The sequence below is a fragment of the Engystomops pustulosus genome, chromosome 9, assembly GCF_040894005.1.
Source record: "Engystomops pustulosus chromosome 9, aEngPut4.maternal, whole genome shotgun sequence".
Taxonomy (NCBI): domain Eukaryota; kingdom Metazoa; phylum Chordata; class Amphibia; order Anura; family Leptodactylidae; genus Engystomops; species Engystomops pustulosus.
The window spans coordinates 55,438,720-55,448,719 of NC_092419.1; the positions used below are offsets into that span (position 1 = coordinate 55,438,720).

At 38.6% G+C, this 10,000-nt stretch overlaps 1 protein-coding gene across 3 annotated transcripts in view; it reads right to left on the reverse strand.

Annotated features, from left to right (window-relative positions):
• ABCB7 (ATP binding cassette subfamily B member 7) overlaps nucleotides 1-10,000 on the reverse strand; it is a 118,746-nt gene that overhangs the window by 15,855 nt on the left and 92,891 nt on the right. For all 3 annotated transcript variants that reach the window (XM_072123780.1, XM_072123779.1, XM_072123781.1), the window contains 3 exons: nucleotides 9,788-9,951; nucleotides 9,258-9,387; nucleotides 5,562-5,733 (listed from right to left, as the gene is read on the reverse strand). In XM_072123780.1, the coding sequence (XP_071979881.1) occupies nucleotides 5,562-5,733; nucleotides 9,258-9,387; nucleotides 9,788-9,951 (466 nt within the window). The remainder of the gene's footprint in view (nucleotides 1-5,561; nucleotides 5,734-9,257; nucleotides 9,388-9,787; nucleotides 9,952-10,000) is intronic.

The window sequence follows — 10,000 nt, forward strand, 5'->3', positions numbered from 1 at the left end:
AAATGATGGTCCAACTAAACGCAAACCGAATTAATTATCATGCCACTGCAAGATGCAGTGGTAGCCATGCTGTTTCAGTATACCTTAAATTTTGAACAAATCCCCAAAAGTGTCACCTGCAAAGCACCTCCTCACCATCAATCCTCCTCCATGCTTCACGGTGGCAACCAGGCATGTAGAGTCCATTAGTTCACCTTTTCTGCATCCAAAGCACAAATTTCCACTGGTGTAATGTCCATTCCTTGTGTTCTTTTGCCCAAACAAGTCTCTTGTGCTTGTTGCCTGTCCTTAGCAGTGGTTTCCTAGCATCTATTTTACCATGAAGGCTGCTGCACACATCTCCTCTTACCAGACAGAGATGTGTCTGCTGCTAGAACTCTGTGTGGCATTGACTTGGTCTCTAGTCTGACCTGCTGTTAACCTGTGATTTCTGCGGCGGGTGACTTAGATGGACTTATCTTCTGCAGGAGAAGTGACTCTAAGTCTTCCTTTCCTGGGGCGGTCCTCATGTGAGCCAGTTTCAGGCAAAAAATCCCACTTATTAAACCTGACAGGGCACAGCTGTGATGTAAAAACCTTTTCTGGGGGCTACCTCATGAGGCTCATGAAGAGAATCCCAAGAGTGTGCAATGCAGTAATCAAAGCAAAAGGTGGCTACTTTAGAGAACTTAGGGTATAAAGCATACACACATTTTTGTTATAAGTATATACCGTATTTTTCAGACTATAAGGCACACTAAAAATCCTTTGATTTTCTCATAAATCAAAGGTGCGCCTTATAATCCAGTACTTACAGACAACAGCTGCCTTGAACTGTGCACAGGTCTGCCACCTGCTGGTCATTCATCCTTATAATCAGGTGCGCCTTATATATGAACCTAAACGTTTTAGCAGGAAGTTATTGATGGTGCGCCTTATACTCCGGCGGGCCTTATAGTCCGAAAAATACTGTAATACTTATAACAGTATAAGTATAGAATTCCACTTGTTAATCCATTAACTTCCATGTAAATCTACAATTGTTATAGTCATGAAAATACAGAAAACTCTTTGAATGAGAAGGTGGGTCCAAACTTTTGGTCTGTGCTGTCTGTGCATTAAGTCGAGTGCTGACGTTTCTTTATTTGGATATCTCCTGGACTCTGGTTGGTGAGATATCTTGTACAGACATAATAGACTATGTGCATACAGATCAGTGACCTTATGCAATGATGCGGGTGACAGATGCTGTATGTGCCCTATTTCATAGACTCAGAGGTAAAGGCATTTTGTTACTATGTAGGGTTCAGTGACCTTAATATAATAAATCTCCCTGTGAAATGGTTCTATGCTTGTGGATCATAACCTTTTTGTAACCAGGTGGATTGCAAAATTTCATTTTTTTCAGGGATCAGTTGAAGAAGGGCAAGTGCCAAAAATTCAGTTTGTGTGCTGTGCCCTACCAAAACCCAACCTCCTGTGGGTTTACAAAGTATAAAACCTCTCTTACTGGCCCACCATATGATGCTGCCTTTCCTTCTACAGATGCCTCATAATCCCCTCCCGCCTTTCCTTTTTGCAGTAAAAAAAAAAGAAATGGACATAATTTCCCCTACCTAGTCTGCAGAGGCATCTTTCAGCACTGTTGCAGATTCTCTGCAATGAACATTACTGCTTCTGCCTTCTCCTTTCTTCACCACATAGCGCTGAAGTGCAATGTACTTAATCAGTATCAACAACTGTGGATGAATAGATCGACCGGGTCCACACAGCCCATTAGCCAAAAAATAAAAACTTTTATTTGAATAATTAAAATAATCACTATCTAATCAATCAACAGCTCTGAATATGAGATAAAAGAGAATAAAGATTGGGGCAGATTTATCAAGCTGTCTGAAAGTCAGAATATTCTTAGTTGCCCATGGCAACCAATCACAGCTCCCCTCATGGAAACTGGTAGAATGAAAGCTGAGCTGTAATTGGTTGCCATGGGCAACTAAGAATATTCTGACTTTCAGACAGCTTGATAAATCTGCCCCATTGTATTTTACCTTTGACTAATGGGTATCAATGTAGTTAATAGAGGAAGGGGCAGGGGGAGTGAGAAGTAGTTAAATCAGAGCTCCTGTGTAAATCTCTGATCAATCTTGAAAAAAACTTGGCACTCCTGTGATACTTGACTTGCATATTTTATTATAGTGAATCGGCAATCCAAAATTAATGCAACGTTTCGGTCTTATAACATCAGACCTTCTTCAGGCACTGTACAGAAATTAAAATATATAAACAAAATAAATACATACATCTCAGTAATAAGCAAAATAATAGAATCATGATGAACGTAAGCCAAATCACATTTGGCTTACACTCATCATGATCCTTTTATTGTCATTTTTGTTATTATTACCTATTATTTTGCTTATTACTGAGATGTATGTATTTATTTTGTTTATATATTTTAATTTCTGTACAGTGCCTGAAGAAGGTCTGATGTTATAAGACCGAAACGTTGCATTAATTTTGGATTGCCGATTCACTATAATAAAATATGCAAGTCAAGTATCACAGGAGTGCCAAGTTTTTTTCAAGATTTATTGAGAGGTGTTGCAGCCTACTTGTGCACCCATACCACCAACATTGAGTGACGTCTACTACTTCCATAAATCTCTGATCAAGACATCTGTTCAAAAAGGGTGTTGGTTCCCCCTTTAACTGGGACTCTTAGGGTGATACACATGGCATTTTTAGTCCATTTCTAAGCTTGCATTTTCAGACCGTTTCTAAACAAGTGTTTTTGACCGTTTTTGCCAATTATTTTAATAGATAAAAAGGTTGTAAGCAGCCAAACGCATGGTAAACAACTGATGCGTTTTCAAAAAGCATGCGTTTTTAAACGGACTGAAAACGCATGCTTAAAAACAGACCAAAAACGCAATGTGTGGCATAACCCTTAGTCTACATTCACATGTTGCATTCTGAAAACACATGCGTTAATGCAAGCAAACGCATCACAACAGCTGAGAAAAAAAGATTTGCCTAATTACATTGTTGTCAACATCACATTTAAAAAATGCATGCGTTAATGCAATGTAAACACACGTGTTAACATAGCGTGAACAAATAAATGCTTTAACGTTATGTTAGTGCATGCGTCAACGCACAAATACCTCACTTTCTTCAGACTCATCACAAATAGCCTAACTGAGTTAAAGGGGTTGTCCGAGTATTGAAAAAAAAAAAATATATGTGGCCGGGAGCGGGCTGCCTAAAACAATAAAGCTGTACTTACCTTCCGGTGCCCTCCGGTATCCAGCGCTGCTGTCACTCCGGGCGCCATGTAAACAAACATGGCCGCCGGAGCGGCGCTGCATTCAGCTTCCGGCCGGACCCGACAACCTTCCGGCCCCCATACACAATGCTGTGCATAGGGATGGATAGGCGTACCCGGCCACGGCCGGCCGGAAGGTAAGTACAGCTTTATTGTTTTAGGCAGCCCGCTCCCGGCCACCTATATACTTTTTTTTTTAAAAGTCAGACAACCCCTTTAAAGTTAGAAGTGTCATAAACCCCACAAGGGGTTTAACCTTAAAGGATTTTCGCAGCCTGGCACCTGGCCTGGCACTGGCTGCTTTAGGGTCTCCATTTTGGAGGAGGATCTCTGGCTGTCAGAGGCAACCAGAGAATCTAGGGAGGAAGTAGAAGTGGTTTATTACGACTTGGAGCTTCACTGTATAGTATAAGTAGTACTATGGAGTAGGTAGAGGAGCCAGAAGTGCCCTGGGCTCTATAGACCAGGTAGTTATGTGATTGCCGAGTCTGAAAGCTCTGATCAGACCCAGTATAGTTGTAACGCAGACATCTCCCAACGTGGAGGAGGGGTCACTTCCTCCCCCCAGTTACAGTATAAAATTTGAATGAAAAAAAAAATTTAAAATTAAAAAAACAAAAGAAAACCATGGAAAGGAAAACACTGACATAACATGACTACACATTAAATTATTCAAAATGACCATTAAACAGTAGGGAATTCATTTATAATGGTCATTCTGAGTAAATCTGAAAACTAAAAAAAGAATGTTTAGGCAATACATAAAAAAATTATTTTGTTCCTCTATTTGTGAATTTAAATACCCAAATGAAACTAAAAATGAATAAAAAAAGATAATCTAGAATACAACCAGCCCTTTCTAGAATTTATTTTAAGAAAATGCACAAACAAAACAAAAGCAAAAGAAGTTATAGCCCCAAGACCACTATGGCCAAAAATTTTCTTAAAAATGCCTGGTCATTAACACCTTTGCAAGCCTGGTCAGTAAAGGGTTATGTGTGCTTGTGTATATTGAGACTTTGTATAACAATATAAAACAAACAAAAAAAACACAGTTTCAATATAAAGTTGCGACAATTGATAAAGAGAAGAAATTGGATATTGTCTGATCATCCTATGAATGTGCCAATTATGAGGTGCCCCATCTCTACAGTCAGGGCACTTATTAGCACTACAGTGGAATTAAACGAGTCCTCTCTCACCTTGACCAATTCACTGGTGATGCCTCTATTTCCAGACACAAATCTTTGAAGAACTCTCAAGGCACAAAACAAGTTATTTTTGAAAACCTCCAGTTCTAAGAAATAGCAACTTTTTAATAAAACAACATCAAATGCCCTCTTTCAAGAGCTCTAAACGCATTGCTAATCCCACACACAGGGCTAGGAGCTGCTCACTTGTGAATCACTGAATGGAAACAAAGGGTTTCTTTTGCTTTTAGGAAGAATTTGTAATGCAATATTCTCATTTAAACTTCTAAGTGGGCACCATGCCCAGTGACAACCTCCTCCCAAAGGGTGAAATCTCTTAACTGCTGGGCTCAAACTCTTGAAAGATCAAAAATATTGCATCAAGTCCTTAAACGAATTGTATCTATTCATTAAAACACGAAAGAAAAACATATCAGTCTTGGTAATATGTTTTAATTTCTATATTGCATTTCTTCCTTTCATTTTGTCCACTATTATAGGATCAGCCATCTGTGATGAAACAACATTTATTTAGATGCATTACGGCAGCCTCCTGCCCATAGACAGCAATGCTCTGGATTGCAGGAATGTGGAGGAGATACGTTGTGACATCATCTAATGGTGAATGCCTCATCGTTTGTCTCCCTGGTTTGTCAAGTAGCCTTCCTTCTCATAGCCAATGATTCATTTTAGTGACTGTCTGTTTTATTGCCTATGATGCTGTCAGATGGGTTGCCTGTTGCTCCGTGTCATTTCATTCCCCCCATACATTGTTTTATAGGTTATCGCTGTTACTGAAACTGTATAAAATAAAAAAAGTTGTCCATTATCTATTGCCAGTAGTGATGTAATGTTATATACGTGTATAGAGGTCATTGTATAGAGAGGGGAACGTCTATGTCCAGTACTGTAACTTCTATAGTATGATCTATGCATAGGTCAGTGGGTGATAATCTCTTATACCCAAGTTAATGGGGGCTGTAAAGCACCACTGGTGATCCATCCCTGAGTTGACTTTTGTTGAGAAGTGAGAATAGATGTGGGAATTGCTTGTGGTGCATTACCTGAGAGTTTAAGTCCTCTTTCCCCTACTTGAGTGTTGTATCCATTAGGCATACGGAGAATGGCATCATGTAGTCCGGCTAACTTAGCCACTTGGTACACTTCTTCTGGTGACGCATTCAAGTTTCCATAAAGCAAATTGTAATACAACGTGTTATGGAAAAGTACAGCATCCTGCAGGCAAAGAGGACTGAAAATTATACGGCAGAACATCCATTTATGTTACAATGTACACTATTTAACCCCTAAGGGATTCGGCCTATTTTGGCCTTTAGGACGCGGTCCCATTTTTCAGATCTGTCCTGTGTCACTATAAGTGGATATAGCTCTGGAAACCTATGAGATATCCAGGGGATTTTGAGATTGTACTTCAAATTAGTTTCAAAATATGGATGATATCTTTTGTGTATAGTTATGAAAAAAAACGAAATTTGGCCAAAATTTTGTAAGTGTCTTTATTTTCAAAGTTATAAATTCTATACTTTTGATGCAGATAGTCATAGCACCCAAATAAGTTCATAACTTACATTTCCCAAATGTCTGCTTTATGTTGGCATGGTTTTTTAAGATTCCACATATTTTACTAGAATGTTATGAGGCTCAGAGTGCCATTTTTAAATTTTGAGTTTGTAAACCTTTTAGGTGTTTTATAGGAATTAAATCAAAATGGAGGTGCAGTCTGCAAATTGAAAGATTTTTTTGACAATACACTCATTTTCGGTGGAAAATTAAACATTTGTAATGGATTAAATGAAAAAAAAAAAGGCTCCACAAAGTTTGATACCCAATTTCTCCACTGATACCCTATATGTGGTGGTAACCTGCTGTATGGGCGCACGGCCGGGCATAGAATGAAAGGAGGCGCCATCCAGAGCAGATGTGCATCGTCAAACTGTACAGGCTATATTTTTTTTTGTTTTTTAATGTGGACCTATAGGGGCTTATTTTTTACCACATGAGATGCACTTTTTTGGTGCGCAATTTTGGGGCATCTATAGCTAATTGGTGAGATTTTAATAACTCTGTTGGTGGAGGAAATGAAAATCATCAATTTTTAGGAAGATTTTTTTGTGTTTTTTTTCTTGGCTGTTAACCATACCATAAAAATAGTGTATTATTTTTATTCTATGGGTTGCCACGATTATGAAAATACCTCATTTATATAGATTTTTTATTTTTTCCCCATTTTTACTGAATAAAATTAATTTGGCGAAAATGTTGTTAATTTTAGCATCACCATCTTTCATATGCATAACTTTTTTATTTTTCACCTCACAAATCTGGTGAAGGGCTTATTTTTGCGAGAAGGATTGTTCTTTTTAGTGGTCCTATTTTAGAGTGCATAACAATTTTTTAATCACTTTTTAGAGCATTTTTATAGGGTATTAATTAAAAATAATCTTTTTGGGGCATTTTTTTGTGTTTTTTTACGGGGTTCATTTTGCAGATTCTGTTTTATTATGCAGATTGATACGGACGCGGCGATACCAAATATGTGGGGGTTTTGTGTATTTTATTCAATTTTACTGAATAAAAACTAATTTGGAGAAAATCTTGTTCATTTTAGCATCACCATCTTTTCATATGCAGAACTTTTTAATTTTTCGGCTGGCAAATCTGGTTAGGGGCTTCTTTTTTGCGAGAAGAGTTGTTCTTTTTAGTGGGCTTGTTTACAGTGCGGAAATTTTTTTTAACCCCTTAACGCTCTGTGCCGTAGCTCTACGGCGCAGAGGTATAAGGGATGTGTGAAGAGGGCTCACGGGCTGAGTCCTCTTCATACAGAGGTGGGGGTTTTTGCATTTTGCACAAAACCCCCACCGCTAATAACCGCGGTCGGTGCTTGCACCGATCGCGGCTATTAACCCTCTAAACGCCGCCCGCAAAGTCGCGGGCGGCGTTTAAAAGACGGCGGCGCGCGGGCGCCGCCATCTTTTTTTCGATCGCCACGCCCCCGAACGTCATCGGGGGGCGGCGATCGGTTACCATGGTAGCCTCGGGTCTTCTTTTGACACGAGGCTACATGGTTTATGCAGGTTCGTTACAATGAGCCAGTGGCTCATTGTAATGTATGACCTGCAAAAATGCCATATATTGCAATACTGTAGTATTGCAGTATATGGTAGGAGCGATCTGACCATCTAGGGTTAATGTACCCTAGATGGTCTAAAAAATAGTGAAAAAAAAAGAAAAAAAAAGTTTAAAAAATAAAAAAAATTTATAAAATATTAAAAGTTCAAATCACCCCCCTTTCCCTAGAACGGATATAAAACATATCAAACAGTAAAAATCACAGACATATTAGGTATCGCCGCGTCCCAAAATGCCCGATCTATCAAAATATAAAAACGGTTACGGCCGGCGGTGACCTCCGAGGCGGGAAATGGCGCCCAAATGTCCGAAATGCGACTTTTACACCTTTTTACATAACATAAAAAATGAAATAAAAATGATCAAAATGTCGCACAGACCTCAAAATGGTAGCAATGAAAACGTCGCCTCATTTCGCAAAAAATGACCCCTCACACATTTCCGTGCGCCAAAGTATGAAAAAGTTATTAGCGTCAGAAGATGGCAAAAAATGTTTTTTCTTTTTTGTACACATTCGTTTAATTTTTGAAAATGTATTAAAACACAATAAAACCTATAAAAATTTGGTATCACCGCGATCGCACCGAACCAAAGAATAAAGTAGGCGTGTTATTTGGAGCGAAGAGTGAAAGTCGTAAAAACTGAGCCCACAAGAACGTGCGTTTTTTTTTCAATTTTTCCACATTTGGAATTTTTTTTCAGCTTCGCAGTACACGGCATGTTAAAATAAATAACATTACGGGAAAGTAAAATTTGTTACGCACAAAATAAGCCCTCACACAGGTCTGTACACGTAAAAATGAAAAAGTTATGGATTTTTGAAGTTGGAGAGCGAGAAATTAGCCGAAAAACCCTCCGTCCTTAAGGGGTTAAATCACTTTTTAGAGCATTTTTTTAAGGTATTAATTAAAAATTATATTTTTTCGGAACCTTTTTTTGCTTTTTTGTTTCTCCGGCGTTTACTGTGCAGGTCCAGTAATGATTCTGTTTTTTTATACAGAATGTTACGGACGCGGCAATACCAAATATGTGGCTTTTTTTGTGTTTTTGCGATTTGTATACTTTAGTAAGTGTTTTTATGGGAAAATAACATTTTTGGGGCTTATATTTTTATTTATTTTTTATTTATTTATTCTAATGAATAAATATTCAAGTCCAATACACTGCTCTACAATACGCATGCGCAGACAGTTTACAGTCAGACCCGGAACATCGGGCAGCCCCGAGCACTCGGCAGACCTTGGGGCTGCCCAGAAGTTGATCGTATCCCCTGGTAAGCGGCACGTGGGATCTGATCCATAGAGGCCTAACTGTGGCGTGTAAGGGGTTAACACGCACGATTGAAGATGGCTCCGAACGCAAGTGTTAGCCGACAGCTGCTGCTTCTGGTGCCGGTTACGATCGTGAGCCGATGCCAGAAGCAGGGCGTTATAGCACGTCCCGGTGCAGGAAGTATCTACCCGCAGGGACGTACTATGACGTCCTGGTGTGGGTAGGGGTTAAATAAACAATAAACAAACAATGCTTACTTGGTTATACAGGAGAGAGAAATAGTCTCTAAATTGGTAGCTAAAACTGTGCTTTCACTATGCTCTGAATAATGGTTGTACCTGAGGAACTACACCAATGGCTTTTCTTAAGCTCTCCAAGCTGACACTCTGAATATTCTGACCGGCAACATATATGTTTCCTTTCTGTGGCTCATAAAAGCGGAAGAGAAGTCGCACCAAGGTGCTTTTACTAGGTAGGGAGAAGGGAAAATAATCAGTGCTAAATATAAATTTTGTGACTGTAATAAGAACACTAAAGAAAAATAATGATTACTGAAGTACAAAAAAAATAATTATTACACACCCAATGGTCAAATGTTAGCTAACATATTTATATACTGCACAGACAATCCTGGGGTTACGTACAAGCTAAGTACAAGATATAAATAAATTTGTATGCAAGTCGGAACAGGTATAATTTTGGAAGTACAAGTGTAAATCCATGTGAAAATTGGATTTTCAAATTATTAAAATGTGTAAATTTGAAAGATTAAAAAAAAGTTTAATATAAATAATAGTTATATAAAAAAAGATAAAAAGAAGCAAACACAGCAATGCATTCAACCAACAAGATGGCAGTATTTCCTTACCCTGATCCACTACCGCCAACAATGGCTACCTTCTTCCCTGCAGGTACTTCAAAGGATATACCATCCAGGACCTTCTGCCCCTCCAGATACTCAAAGTATACATCTTCAAATGTAATGGTGGCAGTCTGTGGAGTGATCACCAGGGGAGTGGCAAGTTCTTTGTTCTTGAAAAAAATAAATTAATAAAAGAATGATATGTTTTGAAATTATTGT